This window comes from Buteo buteo, chromosome 21, assembly GCF_964188355.1.
Source record: "Buteo buteo chromosome 21, bButBut1.hap1.1, whole genome shotgun sequence".
Taxonomy (NCBI): Eukaryota; Metazoa; Chordata; class Aves; order Accipitriformes; family Accipitridae; genus Buteo; species Buteo buteo.
Genome location: NC_134191.1, coordinates 25233917 through 25258312, shown reverse-complemented (window position 1 = coordinate 25258312; position 24396 = coordinate 25233917). Strand labels below are relative to the sequence as shown.

Sequence of the window (24396 nt, the reverse complement as noted above, 5' to 3'; positions counted from 1 at the left end):
ATGGCATGGAGGATTATGAGTACGTTTTGTAGATGAACTCATTTCCTAGAGAGTTATATATCAATGATTTAAAAAAAAAGAAATATTTCCTGAAGATTTCAACTGAATGAGCTATGTGAATTTCTGAGGTGATTTAAAGTGCTGAAAAAGTAGCATAGATCAGGCAGGAAGCAGCAATGTTGACGCTCCTTTCACTTGACTTAAATGTCAAAATTCCTTGCTCGTAGTTGTCTCACTGCATGATTATACATGACAAAGGTATACTCATCTCATTTGGGTGGTTGTATATCAGTAAAGAAAAGAAAATACTTTTAACTGTGGTAGTTTCTCAGCTTAGGTGTTTGAATATTGCTGGAGTGAATCCAGGAGGAACCTGGGTAGTGCAAACAGGGAAAGCATTGCTATCATTTGGGAGTTTTTGTCTTCTGCCCTCCGTGCCCTCAATAATCAGCAGTTCTATAAACTTCTCTTTGTGGTCCAGTATCACTGACTTTTAGTTGCTGGGGTAGTAGAAGATGGGGACAAAAATCCTTAAACAGATAAAGAAATATTTGATAATATAATACAGAATTAATAGAGCTGTGATAGCTCGTGTTTATAAAAACATTCTGATTTGTATATTTTGTTAGAAGTGTTCTGGATTACAGGTTTTAACCATTTCTTCTGTATATTTTCATTTTTATAAATAAAATGAAGTCTAGATTACCAACTCTGAAATATAATCTTTCAGTAACATCCTCTTTGATTGTGTGCTTAAAATGTAATCTGAAAATAATATTGCCCCTTTGAAATTTTGCTAGAGCATGTTTTTGCTAATATACACCTTTCTATAGAAAGGTTTTGGAGGTTATGTGGGTTTTTTTTGTTTTTTACATGCAAGTTTGTATTTTTCATAAGAGCCTGTAGTGAACAAGCTGAGCTTGTTTGGGCCTGTTTTTTATGTTACTCGTTCTGTGGGATTTCATGGCTTTTGCCATTTCTGTTTCAGCTTTCCTTTTAAAGTCTTATGAAGAATGTGAAGTTTTCTACACAAATTGTAAAAATACTCATGTGTGATGTATCATCAAGTGAATAAATTAAATTTCAGTCTCAAAACTTTTTAATGTTACTATAATGGTTTATAGGCACAAAACTAGTATGAACTCCTAAGCTAAAAAAAGCTTTGTTTTGAAGTCAAGGATTTTGGGGAATGAACTCTACTTTTTTTGGTAGTATCTGTGAGAGATATAACATAAATGCTTACAAAAGGCTTATTCACTGGGAGGTTTACAGTATATTTTTGTGTGTCATATTTTTCCTATAAATTTGTGAACTACATTTCCAGAAATAGAATAAAATGCCACTTTTATCTTGCAGTCAGAAAACGTTGCCATTTTTCTCTTACAAGCTGCTGCTGCTGCTTCTTTACGAAAGAATTTTATTTTAAAAAAAACCAAAACAACAAAACATTTACAGGGCTTTTGAGTTCAGACACTATATATTTTAAATGTCTTTCAATTGAACTATGTAGTTTTACCTGCTTCATTTAGAAATGAAAACTGAGAAGGGATGTGTTAATGGAAGTCTGGATAAATTACAGACTTTGTGACTGTCAGTTAACCCATTTCGCTGGTAGCATATTGGAAATACTTAGTTAAGAGGTCATTCACATTTCATTAAGAGGTCATCGGTCCCCCTTCTGTATGTGCAATTAAAAATTAAAATAATGATTACTGTTGCTGTTAATAAGTTAAAGCTTTACCATAATATTTATTTTTTTCAGTAATTTTGCTTCTGCTAGCAAACAATGGCTGAAAGTTTACATTTTCTGAAAGTCTTTTAGCTAGCTTTGGATAATGTATTCTACATACTGATACAACATGATGTGAAGATTTACTATTTTCATTGTGGGTGAAGAAGGAAATTTGCTGTTTCTCTTGGCTGATCTCCTGGTATGTTTCCATACACATTCAAAAGCACTTTATTTTGTATGTTCTGTTATAGGCAGAAGGTTCCTCTAGTGCTTCTTCAGGAAGTCAGGCAGCTGATGTCAAAGGGAATCAAACCAGTAATCCACAAATCCCATGCCTGTTGTCAATGCCCACCAGAAACCACATGGATATTACTACCCCTCCATTACCTCCTGTAGCACCTGAAGTATTAAGAGTGGCAGAACACAGGCACAAGAAGGGGTTAATGTATCCCTACATCTTTCATGTCCTAACCAAGGTATGATAGTTAAAAATTATGTACTCTGAAATAACAATTCTGTAAAGATAATTGCACTTGCATTTCTGACTAAAAATCATAAATTTACATCCTTTTTAATGCTTTGAGGTTTAGTCCATTTTTAGTGCTTCTAACAATTTTTTTCCCCTATTTTCTAACCACTCATCTGGTCTGGTATATTGTTCCAATAGACAGGAGAAGACTGTAATTAGAAGTGTTTGCTTACAAAATTAATCATTTTTCTTGAATATATGTAGATATTTTTATATCTCTGCATGTGTGTGTATCTGTGTGTCTATATATATGTGTGTGTTTTTGTGTAGAGTCCATTTCCATTTAAAAACTGCATATGTGCTTTGGTGTCTGTGCCAAGTCTATTCCATTTTCAGTGTTCAAAAATACTTAGATTGTTTTCCCCCACAGTCCGATCCCTCCCATCCCTGGTAGCTAGCCCTGATAGAAACATAGCAGCTATAAGAAATCCCCTTTGTATAATCCTAAAATGTAATTATAGATTAACTCCGTGATGTTCTGAACTTTTGTTCATTTTAGTTTGGCAGAACATTTCTGATGGCTTGGGGTTTTTTTTGGCTTGGCTATTTTATGTGCTAGCCTTCAGATGCCAGGTAAGCTGTAAGTGTTTTCACACAGCCTAGGACTCTTTGTCTGCTCAATGTGTCTGGTAAAAAAAAATCTATCTAAATGTCCACACAAGGACACCTTGAAAAGCAGGGGAGAGCTTCTTACAGAACTAAGCAGCGATAACCTGTTTCAGTGTGTTGGGAAGCTGCTGAAGTCTGCTTTGTGTTGAACCGGAGCCAGACTAGTGGTGTTGCTGCACAACTCTGTATTTGACTTAATCTAGTTTCAAAAGACCTAAGTTTGTTGTTCCTTCTAAATGCAAACAGATGAGTCCCAGAACAAGATGACTTTAATATTCCCCTTTAGAGTTAAAAATGGTTAGTACTGGTTCTTGTACATCAAGCCCATTCAGTGTACATATTGGTACAGCATCTAGCAAAATGGCACGGTCCACATTCCTGTTAACTTATATTCATCTTGAAAATCTGCTTCAGGACAATAAGGTCCATAGGCAGGATCTGAAATGCATAAAAAGAAAAGTTTCTGAATCAGGGTTGGGGTTTGGATTTCCTATTTCCCATGTGTTTATTTTGCACCATAACTTGTACTGGCTGCTGTGTTCTTACACTTCTCTTCCTTATCAAAGAAAAGTGGAGGAGAATCAAAAGGTGTATGAAGACCACTGATGTCAGTTCTGTTTCACATTTTGCATAGCCAAATATTCTTAGTACATTTAAATACTACTTGATGTTTAATCATAGAATCATTTAGGTTGGAAAAGACCCTTAAGATCATCAAGTCCAACTGTAAACCTAACACTGCCAAGTCCACCACTAAACCATGTCCCTAAGCACCACATCTACACATCTTTTAAATACCTCCAGGGATGGTGATTCAACCACTTTCCTGGGCAGCCTGTTCCAGTTGCTTGATAACCCTTTCAGTGAAGAAATTTTTCCTAATACCCAACCTAAACCTCCCCTGGCACAACTTGAAGCCATTTCTTCTTGTCCTATCACTTGTTACTTGGGAGAGGAGACTGACCCTCCCCTCACTACAGCCTCCTTCAGGTAGTTGTAGAGAGCGATAAGGTCTCCCCTCAGCCTCCTTTTCTCCAGGCTGAACAACGCCAGTTCCCTCAGCCGCTCCTCACAGGACTTGTTCTTTAGACCCTTCACGAGCTTCCTTGCCCTTCTCTGGATGTGCTCCAGCACCTCAGTGTCTTTCTTGTAGTGAGGGGCCCAAAACTGAACACAGGACTCGAAGTGCGACCTCACCAGCGCCAAGTACAGGGGGACAATCACTGCCCTAGTCCTGCTGGCCACACGATTTCTGATACAGGCCAGGATGCCGTTGGCCTTCTTGCCCACCTGGGCACACTGGTGGCTCATATTTGGCCGGCTGTTGACCAACACCCCCAGGTCCTTTTCCACTGTGCAGCTTTCCAGCTGCTCTTCCCCAAGTCTGTAGTGCTGCATGGGGTTGTTGTGACCCAAGTGCAAGACCCAGCACTGAGCCTTGTTGAACCTCATACAATTGGCCTCGGCCCATCAATCCAGCCTGTCCAGATCCCTCTGTAGAGCCTTCCTACCCTCAAGCAGATCAACACTCCTGCCCAACTTGGTGTATTGTATCTCACGATGGGAGGAAACGAATTAAATGCCTGCATTTGAGAAATCCTCTCCCAACAGAAAAAAAAGGTCAGTCTAGAGATGGCTGCATAAAAAATAAATCAGTAGTACTTAAGACTTTTTCTTTCCCCACTATCTGAAATGCTTTTGAACAAGCATGGACAGGGAAGCTGAAGTATATCATGGATACACTGACAGATCTTGTTGTATAATTATGGGATTCTTTAGAAGTTGGCACATAGAGGTGTTCTAGGTTATGTTGCTGTTGTGTAGAGAGAGAGACTTTTAGACATACCTTATACCTAAAGTAGCATTGTCCGAGTTAAACCTGACAATGTCCTAATGTAATCACTCCAAGATGTCACTTACAGTATTCATTGCTGGGACAGTTTAAAGTTTTTTTTTTTAAAGTATAAGCAAAACAGAGCACTTGCTTTTCAGTGTTGAAAATAAAGGCTGATGTTTGGGAGCAATGCAGTGAAGTCAGTTGTTTTCCAAGAAAATCTTAACGTGGTTGGATGTGCAGACTCAGAAAATATAGCATGTTGCTGCTTTTTTGAGAGAGAATGTTGGAAGGTTCTTTCATGCTTTTTTCTGAAAAAGTACAAAATGCTAAAGCTTTATTTCTATACATTCAAAACCAACCTTGCTTATGTAATACCCAGTTATGATTTTTTGACCAGGTCTTCTCATAATGTTGTTTTTTATAGTTAGTTCCCAACACTGTTTCAAATCCTTGCACCAAAAAGTCAGACTGGTGTTTTCAGACAGCATGAATATTTTTTTAAAATAACCATCTGAAATCTAGATCAGCTTCAAATGTGCTTTGACTTTCTAAAAGTGCATTACTGTATTTCTATGTCTACTATATCACTCTTCAAAGTATCCATATTTGAAGATCAATATTTAGGTAATCCTCACCTGCAGATAGTCCAGACAAAAAAAAAAAAAGTATGTGATGGAGAAGAGAGAGAGGAAAGCAACAGGGATAATCAGAGCCTGGAGAGATATTGGAAGAAAGCAAGTAGACTGTAGGGTAATCCTCCTCTGGTGTTACCTTCACATACCTAAGATCCACATTACTGGTGAATAACATTTTTCTTGACTAGATGAGATGTATGTTAGCGCTGGATTGAGTTACCATGCATACCTAAATGCTTTCTGTTCACTATAACATGTCGTATTTTTCTGCTTTCTTTCATGCCGAAGGGTGAAATCAAAATTGCTGTTTCTATAGAAGATGAAGCCAACAAAGACCTGCCTCCTGCTGCTCTCCTTTATAGGCCAGTTCGTCAGTATGTTTACGGAGTCCTGTTTAGTTTGGCAGAAAGCAGAAAGAAAACTGAAAGACTTGCTTTTAGAAAGAACAGACTTCCACCAGAATGTATGTACTGTAGAAGCCATTCTTTATTTCTCTTCCTTTTGCTATGTTTTCATATCCATTTGTACTGTGATTTGAATGAGGGTAGTTCCTAAGATTTAATCGGTGTAGCTAACACAGGAGGAATTTATGGCTTATTTGATCCCATGGATAATAGAAAAAGATGTTAATTTGAAATTTTATTTCCTATAGTAGTTTAAGAACTATGAATGTTAACCATTTCTAAGCAAGCTCTGGGGTTTCTTTTTTAAAAACTATGCTCAAGCGGCTATCAGGCTTGCAGCAAGTAATGGCAGTTTGTGATGTAATTTTCAAAGTATACGATTATAGGAAAATTCTATTCTGTGCATATGCATACAAATGTGCATATTTTTTCAAAAATGAGGTGTGCATATGTTAACTTACCCTGTCTTCCCAAATGTATAATTAAATGTACTTCAGTGAAATTTGCAGGTCTCTAGTATCTTTCAGGTATTGGCATATAAAAACTTGGTTTAAAACCTGCAGAAGCCAGGTGTAATATAAGTAAAGGTAGACCTGGGTGAAGACAGACTAAAATTTTGCAAACAGACTTGTCAAAAGTTCCTTTTGCTAGTTCAGAGGGATGAATGTTAATCTTCATATTAATCTGGAAGTTGTCTTTTTAAGTCTTCTGCTTCAAGGAATTACTGTCATTCCAGAAAATTCAACCTCCTCATTCTAGAGTGTTTTTCTTGTAATGAAATGCATACAAGGAAATGAGTGAACTTTACAGTAGCATCTTATAAAGGTTAAAGGAATGCTAAAGCATTAAGTGAATGGTGGCAGCAGCAGCAGCAGAAGTATTTATATATAGGAGTCTGCTGTCAGTAGACTAAATTTAAGAATCAGATATTTAGAATGTATGAAAGCGTCATTCACAGTCTTCAGGTGTAAAAGGATAAAAATAATAATCAGTTATAAACTTTCTGTTCATTCCCTTTTCTCTTTCCATTTTTAATTATGAAATGTTTATGTACATTTGTAGTGAAGGTGATAATCTTCCAATGATGTTTGGAAAACTGTTTTATCTTAGGCAGTTATTTTGTGGGAATTAGTATTTACCCTGCTTGAGTAATATCTCAGCATACGTATTGTCACAAACTTCTTAATTCTTTAAACTCACACAACATAGTATTTCAGGTTACAAGGTTATTTCAGAATTAAAATAGTGATGTTATTTGCAGTATTCTTTTATCCTCATTAGACTTCTGTCCTTAAAAGTGTACTACAATGTTTGTAGGGGTGAAGTAGCTGAGTGCTGAAGGTCTGCTTCAGTTTTCCAAATGTTTTTATCTTGTAAACCTAGAATGTTCTCTGTCAGCTAGTGGGGAAACCTATATAATCTCTATTTTCTCTTCATTTATACTGCTTTTCAGAGGTTTATTTTCAATGGAGGCTAAGAATGCTACTGCTGACTTGATTTAGTTACAGGAGCTCTGGCAAATCTTGCTGCAGGACACATTCAGCTACTGACCTACTTCTATCTTAGGACTGACCACGCTCTTAAAAAAATAAAAAAAAATTTTTGAACGTCTGCCCAAAAGTTAGTTGCTTCTCAAAGCTAAACATGCTAGTAAAGATGGATTCGAGCTAAGATGCAAGCATGTGGTTTGAAAGGGCTATGTTGCAGGAACACATTTATTTTGGTCACCTCTCTTACAAAGTAGCAAGAATTCGACAGGCTATGCAAGACGGAAGGAGAGAATAGTGTCTTAAGAGACAAGAGCAGATTTCTCAGATCGATTAGTCACACACATTAGCCCTTGCTAACTTTTCTGAGGACCCAGGCTGTAATGAATTAGTGATGCTGATTCTCCTTCAGTGTCTTAATTTTTTGCTGCTCTCAAAAATGAGTAAGCTATGAAACACAGTAATTAAGACCATTAAGAGGAAATTTAAGAATTAAGAGACGTTAAGAGAATTAAGAAATTAATTTCTAAAGAAATGTATATTGTCCTTAAGACTTATGTAGAGAGGTAATGAATATATTAATATGTAAAATCCTGTCATCTTTGTTGTACAAACCACAATGCTGGCAACATAATAATTGTACATGAATAATTTGCAAGTATGTTGCATGCAAGGGTTATAGGAGGCTATGAGAAATACATAATAAACTGACACGTCAGTATTACTACTAAATATATAGACAGCAGGATAATGGGTCTTTCATAAAATGGATGACTTCCTGTCTTTTATTATTATTTTTATGTAGTTGAAAAGCCAATGAAAAACAACAGATCTGTTGGAAGAGGTAGTCAGTCAGGTTCTTCAGTGATAATTGTCTGCTAAGTAATGCCTTTGCTGTACATGTCCTCATGTCTGCTCCCAGAGGATATGAAAAGCTGAATCACAAAGTTCTTGATTGTGCTTTTGCTGCCAAGGGCACAGCATTGGCTGAGCTGCCCTTTCTTCTGAGGAGATGGAAACCAAGTGTCTGACTGACTCTTCAAGCTCTGAAAGAGGTTATTCCCCGTGTTCTGATAAATACTTATGTGTAGATTAAACCATCTGCCCTTTCCACTTTGTGGAAAAATGCACACTTGTGCAAGCTGTTATAACTCCTGGTTGGATCCAAAGGTTTGTTATTTTAAGCCTAGCCACCTTGTGATGTACTGTTCTCCATCAAGGATGTATTCAGCTGGTGCTGTTTCTGCCAAAAGGAAAGCCATATCTTGGGCAGTAGCCCTTTTGCAAAATCAAGCATGCTTAGCTCAAGCTGTGCTGTCAGTAAAGATTATAAGGTTAAAAATGAGGCCTGATTAATCTGCATTAGCTAGCTCATCTTCTAGTCATATTGGGTACCTCCCACCTCACATTCAGTTCATGAAAAAAATGCAAAGAGTATACTAAAACCACCTGAGCTGTAGTGAGCAACAAGGGCTCTAACAGACAGCTTGAGTGTGCAGGATGCCATTGCTAATGACTTCAGAGCCTGTAACAGCATTCACATGTTTATCAAGCAGGTTACCCTAATGCAGATTGATGCTGACCTTTTTTACTTGGATTGACCTTAAAGTGTCGTGAGGGTAATGTTCAAAGCAGATGTCAATATATTGTGCAGTTGCTTAGGCTACTTTGAGTATTCAGATCTGCTGATCAGCAGCAGGAGGAAGTTTAGTATGAAAAACAGTATAATTAGCACTGTGATGTTGTGGCTGAACACACTGGTCCTGAGTGTTCGTTGTAGCTAATGTAGTCTTCAAGGGTGACATTGCTTATCTCCAAGTGGAAGTCCTGGAAGGAAAACACAGAATGTTCCTCTGAGGACAGAGATCCTCAGCAGCTGAGGAAGACTGGTTTTGGCAGCAGTCCCAGTACAGAATTGTCAAAGGTGTAAGAAATGCCCTGGAGAAATAAGTGGATGTGGACACATCCTCAATTCGTCTGTTATGTTAAATGCTAAATTTGGGTGAACAGTGCTACAGTTACTTGTCAAATGATACAGCTGTAATTCCTCATCCCCATCATTCAGAGAGGATACTGTTTGCCAGTCTGCTAGAGTGACCTTCATGTTAAACCATTCTGCAAGAAGCATGGTTACCTTTCCCATAATAACCATTACTTTGCAAAATTTTGAAGCCAGGGTGGATCTCCAGTGTGACCTCTACAGGTAGCATCTTACTGAAGATGAAATGTTTTGAGAGCAAACTGAGGTACTCTTCCTGTGGCCTTAACCTCATAGGGTCGTGGGTCATCCCCAGATTAAAAGCTTTGAACCAAATTTGAATGTTGAAACATAGGATTGCAGATAGAAAACACGGACAAGCTTCTTCTAAGCTTGAGGTCTTTATATGTGAAATATATGTGGAAGAAACATTTGTGTTGTGTACAGCTCTGTTTCCTTGCTGTTGTCTGCTGTTACAGGAGGTGTAGAAGCTGAGGAAGTGGTCATCTGGGGGTGCTTAAATGTGATGGGCACATAGAGTTTGCATCTGCTTGCCTCTGGAGGGGCATCCAAACCGAGGAACTGAGTGTGGCTAGGAGTATCACCTCTATTGTCAAAAGGAGGTTGTACGAAAGAAAAAAAGAACTCCAAAACACAAAGAACTATTTTATGTCGATTGTCAACAGTTTGGGGGTTTTTTATTGCTAACAGATTAAACTGTTCTGCATAGTAGCCTCAGTGTGTTTCCTGTCTGTTTGCTGAGAGAGCTAAGCAGTTTTGGTCCCAACGTATCTCTTGCTTCCAAGACCTAAAGCAACTAAACAAGTCTTTGAAGGCCTACATAAAATACATCCTTTTATTTGTTCATGTTTACTGTGCCAGGCCTAAACAAGAAGTGAAAACTTCTATGCACAAATAACAGAGTGGCTCTGCTGGCTGCTAGAGCCCATCTTCTATAGCTTGGGGGCATATAAAAACCAGTAGCAACCAAAATAGAACATGATTTTGTAGTGAGGCTACCAACTAAATATATCAGAATATTTATTTTCATTGCTGCATGTTATCTTTGTAAAACTTACCCTGAGCTCTGTGAAATGTAGCTATAATGCTGGACTAGTTTTATTCCAGAAAAGCATGTGAGTGCCTTGGGCTGTTCTGGAGGTTCTTTTTTTAATCCCAGTCATCACCTCTGCCATGGTTTGCCTGCCCCTAATTGTAAAATTACTTGTAAGGCTGATGTCTGATTGCTGAAGGAGGCTTTGTAGCTGTAAGGGCTATCCTGGCACCAGTAGTACTCTCTTCTCGATGTGTAACAGAAAGATTTCTAGCAGAAAGAGTAGGTCTGTGCTCCTGCAGTGAATCTCTCCAGGCTGTAACCTGAAGCTGCACTAACAAGCTTCGTGAATCTTTCCACACTGCATAACTGGGCTCTGAGTTAAGAAGGGTGTAAACAGATTTTGAGCTGTGTCAAACTTGGGGTCATTCCAAGGCCAAAGGTATCATTTGTCAGTCTTGACTTTCCTTTTTTTTTTTTCTTTTTTTTTTTTTTTAAAACTTGTGTTCTGTTTTCTTCGCCTTCAAACACAAAAAGGGATATGATTTAGCAGCAATATAGAGTTGAACAGTCTTTGTTTTGTTGTGGATGAAAGAGAGCTTAGCAGACACAAAAATACTAACCTCTGAATAGAAAGCAGTGCAGTAAATTGAAAGGCTTAAGTAAAGTAATATTTTGTAAAATTTTTAGGCAAAAAAACCCCCACCAAACCCACCCATATTTGAGATGTCATTCCATTGTGGTAGTTGAACAACAACAAAGAAGTATAACATAAGTTTCAACTCTGATCGGAGTAAAAGCGCTAGGATCATATTGTTCTTAATAAACCACACATGGAATGTATTTGTATTTATGTACTATTTTTATTTATCACTGTAGGTTTTTCATCAATGACACAGATATTTTAGTGGAAGTGGAAAATAGCATTTTCAAATTATGCTGTTTGTTTTAGAAAAATATATGTAGTTCCTTTATGTTGTATATTAATTTGAAAATACTAATGTAACATTCCTAGTGTACACTTGGTTGCATGCACTTAATTTGTAAGTGATCAGAATTGAAAGATGGTCGGTACAGACTTTGAATTATCAATTTGGCAATGTAATCCAGAACATTGGTATCTATTGCATTCTTGAAGTGATGCTTTTTGATTCAAAGTCTCTTGCATACAAAGTTTTAAATATACCCTGCTTTTTAACTCAGAATGTTTTCTTTCAACTGTTGCCATTTTGTAGTTTCACCAGTGATAATTAAAGAATGGGCTGCTTACAAAGGAAAATCTCCACAAACCCCTGAGCTGGTGGAAGCACTTGCATTCAGGGAATGGACCTGTCCTAATCTGAAGAAGCTGTGGCTGGGAAAAGCAGTAGAAGACAAGAACCGAAGAATGAGGGCGTTTTTGGCCTGTATGAGATCAGATACACCAGCAATGCTCAATCCAACTAATGTGCCCACTCATCTTATGGTGCTCTGTTGTGTACTAAGGTCAGTGTAACCTTAAGGTAAAACAGAATGAAGGAAAGGTTTTACTGCGTAATCTCTCTGATGTATTTAACGTTGTATTAAACCATGAGTATAGAAAGTGTTAATTCATATTTGCAGCATCACTAGGAGAAGGGGTCTGTTTTGTTTTTAGAAACATTGCTGCTGTGTGTCTTAAAAGCATGCTGTATATTCAACGTTTCTTTCTTCAGTCTCTAGAGGACTGAAGGGAGGAGCAAAAAAAGTCTTGTGTTGCAAAGAGGCCACTGTAGCATTTGAATTAGTTTACTATAATCTAGGCTTCAACTCACTAAAAAATAACATTTGGGGTCTCAAGGGCTGTGTTGGTAAAGTTGTAAAGCAAGAGAGTTCTTCGGAGAACAGCTGCACAGCAGCTTATCAGGATACAAAGTCCACATGAATGATACTCTGTCTGTGATGTGTTAGATTCCCTGTGTTAGAATTGCTCATCTAGTTGAGACGATGGATAACCAGCAGTTGAAGTATTAATTGCATACTTCAGCTTTTCAAAGAGGAAGTCACAAGTTCCAAAATACTTACCTGTTTAATTTTCAGATTGAAAACTGACTGAGGAATTGAGATCCGCTTACCCTTTTGGGAAGGGGTGATTATTTCAATATGAGTAGCTTACAAATATGGCAGAATTCAAGGTTAGCATGTTGCACACGAAAAATTTTAACCCAGTTTTGAGAGCGATAAATGTAAATTTGCTTTCAGTTCTATTAAACCTCTTCTTGCCTTTTGAACACTAAAACTCCTTTCTTTTTTTCCTTATAGAATAGTAAGTATACAAAAAAATAGTCTACCCGTATGGAATCTTAAAGCAGAGCTCCTCATTTCATTTGGACAGCGTGTTTCTCTCCTGTGACACGTGGCATATATAAATTGTTGTTCATTAAGGCATGATGCGCATAAAATTCACGGGCTAGAGTAATGTGTTATCTGGAAAACATGTTCACAAAGTCCTTTAACTGTTAGTCTTTATAAAAAGACCATTAATCTTTATATTATTTTCTTTTTAGATGTATCAGAATCCACTTATGTTTCAAATTCTATTTTGGTGGCATGTCCTCCCATTCTTCACTGGAAGCGGGGTTTGCATAACTGATTCCCAGCCAGTAGCTCTTCCATATGAATTTAAACAAAATTAAACTTCAAATCTATTTAGTGTTTTGGCCTTTTCAACTATTCAAGTCTAGACAACAAAGAAGATTTTCTTGTTGTTCCATTCTGGTGACTGCTGATAACATAAAATACCTCTTGATCTACCTATTAAAGGAAGCTTCTGAATAATTACGGGCTTTCGCTGTAGGTATATGGTACAGTGGCCAGGGGTTCGTATACTTCGTCGCCAGGAACTTGATGCTTTTCTTGCCCAAGCATTGTCTCCAAAGCTCTATGAACCTGATCAGCTTCAGGAACTCAAGGTAATTCTTAACTATAACCTCCATAATTTAAGAGATTTTTTTTCCCAGCTGAACCATATTGTTAACTGTAGTGGGTGATGTGTATGTGCCTGTCTCACTAAAAGCCTTGCATAATTACCTATACTTTCCAAAATAATAATCTTAGTATTTTGAAGTGTTGCAAAGATTGATAATCAGTTCTCTTTCACTGCTTAGATAGGTAACTAAAATCTTAAACATACTCTATACTGCAGAACCTTTTCTCATAATTTCTTAAGTAATTGTCTCTTGGAAGTTTGAAACAAATCTGCTTCCATTGAAAAGCTTAAAAAAAAAAAAAAAGACTTTCTCCTTGTGTAGCTGTTTTTAAATACTAACCTCGGTATTTTTTCATGATTCAGCATTCAAAATATTTTTGCAGCCAAGCGTAGAAGTGGAGGGAGATTTGCATAATCTTGAATGGAAAAATGCAGGAGAAAAAAAGGGACAAGTTTAATAATACTCACAAAATTGTAGAAATAATTATTTTGAGGATTTTAAAAGTTAAGATCTCAAAGTTTCTATTTTTTTCTAATACAGTAGTATTATATGAAGTAAATACTGCTGGCTAATTGATAGAGTTGTTTAGTGTGGTATCCTTACTGTAAATACAGAACAGCTATCAATCTGTGCAACATTGTCTTACTCTGGGGGATTTCTCCATTCAACCTTCATATGTTCACAGTGAACTTTCCTCTTGTAGCCTTTGAGCTAAAATATACAAGATTTGGGTTTTGCTTTTACTTTGTTTGCTCTTCAAGATTTGTTCAGAACCTACTATGAAGTTCTCTGAATAAAACGGTAGAATTTAGTCCTCTTTTTTTTTTTTAAGCAAACATTTTTCTGAATGGAAATAATTTTAGATACTTTTTTCTACATAATGTATCTTAAGCCCAATAGTGTATTTGATAACTGGAAGCTATGGGAGGTATTAGGATGTATAGGGCATGCACAACTGGAGGTGATCCATCTTATCTCCTGTCTGCATGGATGATCAACATAGCAAAGGAGATGAGATGCTGATCGTCTCTTCATCATGCAACTTCATGTTGAAGAAGTCATTTCGGATAGATAGTCTTTAGGTACTGTAGGGCTCAAGTCAGGAAAGTCTACTGACCAGTTCTGCTCCTAGCAGTGCCTGGATAACATGCTGTCCTTAGTTAAATCAGGAAGGAGAAGGTACTTGGTTCCCAAGTTTGTTCACATTCACAGGTACACACTGCAGAGGGGCACAGACAAAAGCAGCAATCCTAGCACCGTTTTTCTCAGAAGAAACAGTAATTACAGCTATTAGACTTTTCTGAGGAATATTTTGCCACTAATACCAAGTCTGCAAGAGCATTCTCAAAGCCAGCAAGTGACTATTTCTCTTCTGTGGGTGACGAGCAGAATCTGGGTTGCATTCCTGCATGTAGCACCCTGGCAAGGGCTTCTCAGTCTCAATCTATAAACCAAATCAATCTGCTTGTGGAAACTCAGCACGTAACCCTAGAACTCCTAATAAATGTAAGGGGAAGAAAACAACTGAATCCATTTCAGAATCTATTTGAACTTGTCACACAGCAAGTAGAGAATTCACATGTTAGCAGTCGTAATGGCAGAGTTAACAGAAAAACAAAATCCTCTTCCCATATACCAAAGAATGAATGTCAAAAGCAAAAATAATAAATAAATAAATAAATAAATAAATAAAATCCAACAGGAAGACGTTTATTTGGCCTTTCCCTCGTTGCTGGAAAAGATCTGAAGAAACACAGGATGAAGACAGCTATAATGAACACCTGATGAGTTCATGCAAGACTGCTTGTTTGCTTCAGCACTTAGGATTGGATTGCTGCTGGCATGGATTATAAGTGCATTAGACTCCCAAGAATAGCATTTTTGAGGAGTACTCATTGTGGCTAATTCCCTAAAAGCAGCCTGAATGTAGATCCTGTCAGGAGAATCATTTGGGTGTTTGCTGGAACTCCTTTTCAAGGTGTTTACTAGAAGTTAATGCTGGAAGCCCTGTGTGCTTACTGGGTCTTTCAGAACCCCGGAGATTCTGGTCCAAAGATGACAGTTGTCTGCTTTGTATGAAGAACAGTACTTTGTCTTCAGGGAAGCATGAGGCCAACCTCTGCCAAAGGAATGAACTGACAATGAGTTATCCTATATGTTCAGAAGAACTGTACGTAGCTTATCTGAGGTGACAAGCATTGGGCTTGGCCGAGCATTGCGGAGAGCCTTTTAAAGTCTCATGAGAACCACGAGAGCATGGTTCAAAACATCTACCCCAAGCTTTCCTGGGTATCGGTGGAAATTCAGATGAGTTTTGTAGGCAAGGCTGGATGCATCAAAGAACAGCAGTGTATCAGCCACTTAGTCTTCAATGTCCATTTTCAAAATAGCACAATAAATAAATAACATTTAGGGGTAGAGATTTTGGCAAAGGTATCTATATGCATTGGCAAAGTCTTGCCTCTATCTTAAGATTTGATGCAAAGAGGAGGAAACCCCACTGTGAAAATTGCTGGTCTTGGGGATCTAAGAAAGGAATTCCCAGAGAAAATACTTTTTCCAACACGAAAGGCAGAGACAAGGCAAGCAGTAAACAGCATACAATATTTTTGTGTAACAGAAATTGTTCTCCAAGTTTTATTTTTAAATCATACATGAAGAGTAATATGGATCATTTCCATAATACATGTTGATTAACTGAAAGATGCAATATTTCATGTAATGTTGTTACTGTCTTCATATGAAGCAGCTGCTTCTCTTTTTGTTGAAGTCAGACAGAAAGAGCAGCTGAGTTTGAACCCAGCTGCATATCTGCAAAACGATCTGGATAGTCTTTTGGATCTTAAAGGTTGCTTATGCATAAGGAAGGTAATGTAGTTTAATTTTAAAATTTAATACTAAGGTCTTGAAAATGTTCCCAAGAAAGGGGTGATATTTTCAGAAGTATTTTAGAGAACACTCTTAGTGATACTTTCTTATGCCAGAGCTAAAAATGTATTTACTGCCAGCAAATCCTTTATTGCTTCCACCACCAGCTATTATTCACTATTTAATTCTACATTTGTATATCTATCCTGCATCCTAAATAAAGCTGGTGTATGCATAAACTTTACTTCATTAATAAGAGATGCATTCTAACAGCAATATCTTGAATCAAGCTAATAGAAAATCCGTTATAAAGGAGTTGGAAGCAAAATGTGATACACGGGAAGAAAAATTGAGTGCTAACATTGAGCTCATTCCTGAAACTTTCTACAAAATACCTCAGAAGCACAAGATTATTTGAAATAATTTTTTAAATTAAATTTTCTACTGCTAATTTCCTCTAAGTGTCTTTAAAGCTTTTCCTTGCCATAACGTGCTTTAGCATTGTTTGAAAAACTCTGTACTGCATATTTATCAATTATTTTAATGCAGCTAAAGTATGCATCTTACATGTTTTAGACAATACATGCCACAAATTAAAGATTAGTATTTTATTTAAAACTTACTGACTTCTTGATAATTAATTGAGTTAAAACATTAAAATATATTTAGAAATATTAGAAATAATTTCTTGTGCTTTGTGGTTGAGAAAATAGAGGTTTTTTTGTTTTATCTCTCACCTCTGCAGTGGATGGATGGGAACAACAGCCTTCCTGAGTATTGCAGTTTTGCATAGAGAGGTGATAGATTCTGGTGCTTTCCTCTAGTCAAACTGGCAATTACATGTGAAAAGTCTGGACAACCTCTTAAAATTGCTCTGTTTCCAAGAGTTCTGAAAATAATGTAACTATTGGAATAATTTTTAATTACATCTCTTTATTACCTTACTAAATGTACAATTTTTTTTTAAACAGATTGAGAATCTCGATCCCCGAGGAATTCAGCTGTCTGCTTTATTTATGAGTGGTGTCGATATGGCGCTTTTTGCAAATGATGCTTGTGGACAGCCAATTCCATGGGAGCACTGCTGTCCGTGGATGTATTTTGATGGAAAATTATTCCAGACCAAACTCATCAAAGCAAGCCGGGAGAAAGTTCCGCTCATTGACCTCTGTGATGGTCAGGTGTGTAGTTTCAGAAGTGTGACAGAGTATCAAGTGTGCCAGATTTTCAGAAGTGTTAAATGTGGTTGGTTTATCAGTCATTTACTTCACATATCATCTCTACTTTTAAAAGAGAAATATGAGGTGAATGGCTGATAGGTATTTTTCAGCTCTGTTTACTCTCCTATCTGTTATAGATGATTGAGATGGCATTTTGGTAGATTTGGAAACAGTAAACATGTAAATTTTAATTTCATTGTTTTTCTCTCTGTAAACAGAAACTTGAATGCAGTTGTGATGTAATGAACAACTGAGTAGAAAACTCTCCCTGGTCATTTGTTCAAGTACTATCTTTTTGGGTCAAGCTAGCAAGGCTCACAAGGGACTAAGCTGCAATGGCTTTACAGTGAAAGAAACTTTGTGATATCTAACTTATTTTACAGACTGTGAAGTCATTCTTATGGTCCTTAAGCTCAAAATCTTTTCACATTTCTTACGACCATTTAAAATACAAATGAATTAGTTTTTTGTTGTATCCAAATCATGCAAGGTTATTATCTAACCATAAAAACAGGAAACTGATAAAAATCAACAGTTTACTGAATGACCAAAACTTTTTTTTTCTTAATATACTTCTTGGGAGGTATGAAATCTTAACAAAAAAGCTTACCTCCTCTTATTTCTCACTCAAGGGAAACTGATCATAGATGAAATATTGGTGATGGCTGTGGTCCCTCTCAGGCTCGTTAGCCTCCAGGCATGCTTTGGCCTGTTTACGTAGACTTTGTTTTGCAGTCCAGGTTTATGATGATTATTCTGTTTAAAGGGCTGCATTAAGTGTTCAGGTGACCACAGACAGAATTTTCTCGGTTCCTTTCTGAAAAATCCTTTTAACTTGTAAACTGTTTTCTGTGTTATCAACTTCTAACCTGTCTCGGTATTTAGACTCCCATCTCTCTGCCGATACATAAAGATTTTCTTGTGAACAGTTCAAGTATCATTGAACTATTAGTAGGTATACAAGACAGATTATTGTAATTTTCTAGCTAGCTTTGTGGAAGTTGGTTGCAGTAGTTATCTGCTCTTCTATTATTTTGCTTTCTTCTTTGAATTTGTTGTGTAAATCTAGCTTTATACAATTGAAATCAGAATTTTAACATCTCTTTGTGACCTTTTCTCTATTCATAGGCTGAGCAGGCAGCCAAGGTTGAAAAGATGCGTCAGAGCATCCTAGAAGGATTAAATTTCTCCAGGCAGAACCATCCTCTCCCTTTCCCACCTCCACCTGCCATGCCTTTCTATCCAGCTTCTATGTATCCTCGACACTTTGGGCCAGTCCCACCACCTCAGGGCAGGGGGAGAGGCTTTGCTGGTAAGTGATGGGACAGCAGTGCAAAACATGTTGGTGTGAAGTGTTACCTTCTCTTTCACATTCCCAAAACTACAAACTGATTTGTCTGTTCAATTTTGTAGGAAAAAATACATAAAAGCAAGTGGTTGGCATGTGTTGCCATGTGCCAATCACTGTATTTTGTTGTTACTTTTATTAGCCATAGCCTAGCAATACGGAATGTGTTTTATTGCTGTGTATTTCCATCAGGATTTTTAGTAACTGTGCCAGATCAAAATATTTTTACTGCTGTTGTATGAAATAGACAAAAGAGAAATGAATCAACACTGGATGATATGAAAAGGCTCTTATTTGCACTGTACATTGCTTCAAAATGTTTATATTTATAAATATTAAAAATGCCTAAATTAATGGACACAGTTTAACTGCCAGGGTTGAAGACAACCTTTCCTCCCTCCCACCCCTCTGGATTGTGCTACAGTTATTTAACCATTGGCACCTTTGAGTTTAAATACCGATACAACCATTCCAGGCTGTTTCTAGAATTATTCCCTTTCTCAAATCTCTCCGGTACCAAGACCCGTGGGTATATTGATACCGGACATTGGGAGTAAGATGCTCTTGGGGTGCCACAACTGTAGCTGTCAGAGCTCAGTGCCAAAAAAATGTTGCAAGCCTTTACAGTGCTCATTATGCCATAGAAGTCGGGATGCCCGTTCCAAACCCAGGTTCAAGGCCTGCTATTTGAATAGGAGACCCCGTGCTCGCTCAGGCAGCAGGACAGCTTTGGCCAGGGCTTCTCAGCGGCGGTGGCTTGCTCCCGTGCAGCGTTGTCTGCAGGAGCCCAGCCTGCAGGAGCACAGCCCTCCCTGCTGACTCGGGAAGGGTGGAAGGAGGCAGCAGCGTCTCTGCGAGGGGCCTTCCCGGATGCCTGGCCCCCTCACAGCTTTTCCCCTGTCTTTCTTTACCCTGGGTCTAACAGGAGTCTATGGCTTCGGAGGCCCTTATGGGGAAACAGTAGCCACAGGCGCTTACCGGGCCTTCCGGGTGGCGGCAGCGGCAGGACACTCCGGAGCCTTCTCTGGCAATGACAGCAACAGGACTAGCAAGTTTCAGGGCGGTAATTATACCCAAACCCCTTTTCTTAGAGCTTCTGGCAACAGCTTCCTTCACTTTACGGTTTGGTCTGAGGCTTTCCTACTGACTGCCGGTCTCCCTTTCTCCCTAACTGTCTGAGCTCTCCCTCTCTAGAGCCTGCCCAGGCTGCTGTCCTCTCTGCTCTCCCCAGGTCCCTGCCACAAGCCCCCTCAGCGCCAGCCCCTCTCACGCCTAGAACCCCCCCTCCAAACAAAGGGTAGCCGTAAAACCTAATGGGACGGTCTGTCTCCTGTGCTTCGAAGTGCAAGGGTGGAATCTGCCACCAGCTGAACTTTGCTTGACTGTATTAACAGTTATTTGTTTTAAATATGGGGGCAGTCGAGCTTTTTGCAAAAGCAACCCAACGTAGAAATGACTGACTGCGGTGTTACTGCTAACCCGTTCTCTGCTGTCATCAGTGTCGGTGTGGACACAGGTGTGAGATTTACTTACCTACCTGTGTGCCATTGCTTGTCTCCTGTATGAGGTGGGACAGTAGAAACCTGTTAATTCCAATCCCCTGTTCAGGGTAAAATTTTTCCATATATTTAGCTGTTCTTTCTGGCCTCTGAGCTTTTATCCTAAGAGCAAACATTCCTCTAATGCTTCGTTGTGTGAATAACTTTGCCCCTGTAAACAATGTGCATTTGAAGCTGAAAGACTTGTACAGGAAAGTATGAACCTTTTTGAATTTAATCAGTAGTTTAGTTCCTAGTGTATTAACGTTTGAAGACTAATTGCGGCTGCATAAATGCTGTGTTTTGTAACCCTTTCAGTGCTGATGGTCTTACCAGTAACATCTGGCTCAGTTGCACTTACCTAGATTTCTTGAAATGTGTTGTGCCCTAGAGTTGATTTGAGGGCAAAACACAGGTGTAAAGATACGAGCAACTTGAATAGAAGATATATTTGTATTTTAGACAATTGCAATTTTAGCTGCTTTCTTGGTAGGGAAAGGATAAACCTACCTTTTACACCCAGATCAGTTTAAATACTGTACTTTTATAACAACTTAGTGTCGTTATGCAGATAATTCTGTATAACATTCAACAGATAATTCTGCCTAGTGAGTTGTTTATAGCAATTATAATTTGTGTTTCTTATGCTGGTATTTGGTGTTCACTAAAAAGTGATTTTAAACCTGCAAAAATTACTTCTTTATTAGGAATGCAGGAAAAACAGTAATCTTCAGATAGCTTGTAAAATTTCACTTCAGTTTCTTAATGCTTATCTAAAGTATATTTTTAATTACTGAAACTGAAGTACTCATGTAAGATCATTTTTCTTTTCAGAATTCATATCTATTTTTAAAAAAGGGGGGGAAAGAAAGACTCTTGGATTTATAGCACTTCTGAAAGACCGCAAAATGAGAAATAATCTCCCAGTATCAAAACAGGAAACTCTATATGTGATAAAATCTGGGCAAACCAGTTTTCCATTCATTCGTAACTTTAATGTTATGATTGTGAAGATCAAGGTTTGGTTTTGCTTTTATGTGCAGGAGTCCAACCTATTCCTTCTCAGGGAGGGAAACTTGAAATTGCCGGCACTGTAGTCGGCCATTGGGCTGGAAGCAGACGTGGACGAGGGGGTAGAGGGCCATTTCCTCTGCAGGTTGTTTCTGTGGGAGGACCAGCAAGAGGGTGAGTGCAATCTTGTGGAACATACTTTTCATATGTATTTTAATGATTGGGGAAAAAAGCAAAACAGGGAAAAGTTAGAAATTGCATACAACAGATTTTAGGACACATTAGGTAAATTATACCCACTGATTATTCAAGAAAAGCATTTACATTCATTTTAAGATGTTTTTAATCAGTTGTTCAGATGAGCATAAGCATTTTTATGTGCAGCTAAAATTCATACTCTCAATCTGATAGAGATACACACACACACACACACACACACACACACACTGGATTGTTTTGCATGAAGAAATGACTTGGGGGCTTTCTGTTACATGAAATCAATAAATACATTATACCCGATCAAAACTATCACAGCACTTAATTACTTTCTTTGTCATAATAGAACATTTATTTAAAAGTATGGTAAAATTTTTAACAACTCCATTATGTAATTCTTCTGTGAAGCAGAAAACACCTGAAGGATGTTTCTAGGTTTAATAGTTCTCTGCTACAGTCATGATGGGAGATGTGCTTAAAAGAATATTAATTTCTTCAGCTCTTCCACTTCATTTCACTACAGCTGAAATTACAGGTCCACAACATTTCTGAAAAAGAGATACTTTGTTACAAAAATACCTAGTACTTTTAAGATTATATTTTTTCCATAGGCTTAATTGTTCTGTCCCTTACAGAACTGTCTTATCTTTAATTAAGATTGTATCTATTATAGGAGACAATCCCAAGGTAATGTGATATATATATTATGTCTGTCTTTAACTATATTAAAGGTATGAAGTAAAGTAGGTGTGTTTATGCCATCCCGAGCTAGGAAGCAGCCATCTGAAAGCATAAGTCTGAACTGCATGAATTCCTCTCTATCCATTAATTTAATCAAATGTGCACTATAAAGCATAGTGCTAAAGTCAGCAAGAGCTGTTGGAATGCCTGTCTTGTTGGACTGAGTGAGGAAACAGTTGGATCTGAAGCCCTGGGAGAATGGGAGCAGGGGGAGAAGCAAAGAGGCTGCCGGTGTGGGGACAGGGAGAGGTAAGAACAGCAGAAACAAAGATTAAAAAGTTCAGCAGAAGAAAACAGCATTGGTGGAAGAGCAGAGCTGACACTTTGAGGGGACCAAATTTAGGTAGGAACATTTTATTCTCTAGAATGAGATTCAGTTGCCAACACATAAGCATCTAGTGTTGTTTTAGATGCTTCAGACAACTGTCAGCTAATTGTGCAGGCTAGCGGGGTCTGTGGGACACCTGTGCTCTTCCAGAATAGCAGCTGGAGACCAGGGGCGTAAGCTAAGGTGTGCGATGAGGCACTAGGCTCCTTTGGGTATTTTAATCTTACTCCTCAGTTTCAGTGGATGAAATAACATTTTTCACCATTTAATTGAGGTTAGTGTGTGGTCTTAAGTTCTGTTTTTCATGAGGATCCATGAACAGAAGAATCTGGCTTACTACAGACCTTGTTACTTTTCTTCAGTTAAATGCACTGACTGCAGTACTGTTTGCAGAAAGCGTCCAGGTAATTTATATTGTCATACACAAAGACTGCTGTCTGAGGCACCTGGAGTGATGATCTGGAGACACCTTCAGGCTCAGATCTGGCTTACATTTACACATACCATTGGCTGCCTTGACAGGATAGGAGTTCCTCCATTTTCTGAAGAAGCAAATACATGAATTTATGCAAAGCATCAGTAGCCAGGAACTAACACTGGCAAGTCCTAAATTGAGAGTCCTCCTTAACTGGGAAGCGGTCAAATCACTGAAAGGGTGTTATTGGTCCTGTAAGTACCTTTACAACAGAGAAATGCTAATCTCCAGTAATAGCTTTTGCATTAGGGGATAAAATAGCTGTACATTTTCTTTGTGGGAGGTACTATCTTTGGGCAGTTAGGTTTGGGTGCAAGTTGTCACCTCAAAACAACAGGAAAACTGTCAATGCCAGATCTTCCTCTCTCCATCAGATCACAAATGATGTTAAATTCTTTACCTGTAGAGTTAATAGAATTGGTCAAAGAGGGCAAAACTACTGCAGGCAGCGTGTCAGTTGGTACTAAAAATAAAACCTAGTAGGAAAACACAGTAATACTAGTGTTCTGTCTAAAGACAGGCATTTTAAAGATTGGGGTCCTTGTTGGCAAATGCTGTTTCTTACTAAAGACGACTCCTAGGAAACTGCACAGTACATTGTCTGCAATTTATCACCTAGTCCTGCACACTTCTATTTCATTTTTTTTATCTGTTACAGCAGAGGGGATCATGTCAGGCTTGTTTACACCATTGTCTCGTGTCTTTGTGCAACGCCGAACTTGGATGTTGTTCTTATTTTGTAAAATTATACTACCTGCTTTTTATTGGCTTCAATCCCTCAATATATCTAGTGTGATTTTTCTGGGTAGGAAAAATCTTACTTGGGTACACTTTGACCTTGTAAAAAAAAGAGCAAATGGGATAGGTAAGGCCTGTTGAAATCTTTGGAAAGAATGCAGTGATAGTTACTCAAATATAAAACACAACTCTTTGCTGTTGCTTTTAAATCCCAGTATTTAATTTCTTATTGCTCAATGTGGGAATTTGCAGTGTGTGTGAAAGGACCTTGCATGGCACAGATCAGTGTTTCTCCACTGAGTCAGTTCAGCATAACTCAGTTTTTACAGCAGAGGAAGCAGGAGCACTACAGAAAAGCTTACCTCCTCTTCAGGTGGTTTTTTGTACACCTCACGGAGACCTTGCTGGCATGTGGGAATTGTCAGGTATATGGAATATGAGATTCAGTTAAATGGCAGCTGTCATTTGTTGCCAGAATGGCAAACTGGGCAATTGCAGTCCATGCAGCTTAGAAACTGGGCTGGATGCAGGCCTGGACCTAAGCAGCACTTGGCTGCTCTGTGCCAGCTGTAGAGGGGTCAGTCTTCATGCTGGGACCTCCTGGTATTGGGGCAGTGGATTTGGAGGAAAGGTAGAGCAGTCACGTATTTCTAGTAGAGAAAACAAAAAGAATTCTTAGGTGAGAAGTAGTCCTTGACAT

The 24396-nt window shown here is 38.2% G+C and overlaps 1 protein-coding gene across 6 annotated transcripts in view; it reads left to right on the top strand.

Annotated features, from left to right (window-relative positions):
• FAM120A (family with sequence similarity 120 member A) overlaps window positions 1-24396 on the top strand; it is a 56122-nt gene that overhangs the window by 26230 nt on the left and 5496 nt on the right. For 2 of the 6 annotated variants that reach the window (XM_075052795.1, XM_075052794.1), the window contains exons 9-16: window positions 1984-2208; window positions 5631-5805; window positions 11501-11750; window positions 13081-13195; window positions 17053-17262; window positions 18430-18615; window positions 19568-19712; window positions 21231-21372. In XM_075052795.1, coding sequence (XP_074908896.1) covers window positions 1984-2208; window positions 5631-5805; window positions 11501-11750; window positions 13081-13195; window positions 17053-17262; window positions 18430-18615; window positions 19568-19712; window positions 21231-21372 — 1448 coding nt within the window. The remainder of the gene's footprint in view (window positions 1-1983; window positions 2209-5630; window positions 5806-11500; window positions 11751-13080; window positions 13196-17052; window positions 17263-18429; window positions 18616-19567; window positions 19713-21230; window positions 21373-24396) is intronic. The other 4 variants (XM_075052797.1, XM_075052796.1, XM_075052799.1 and 1 more) reach the window with 2 other exon arrangements.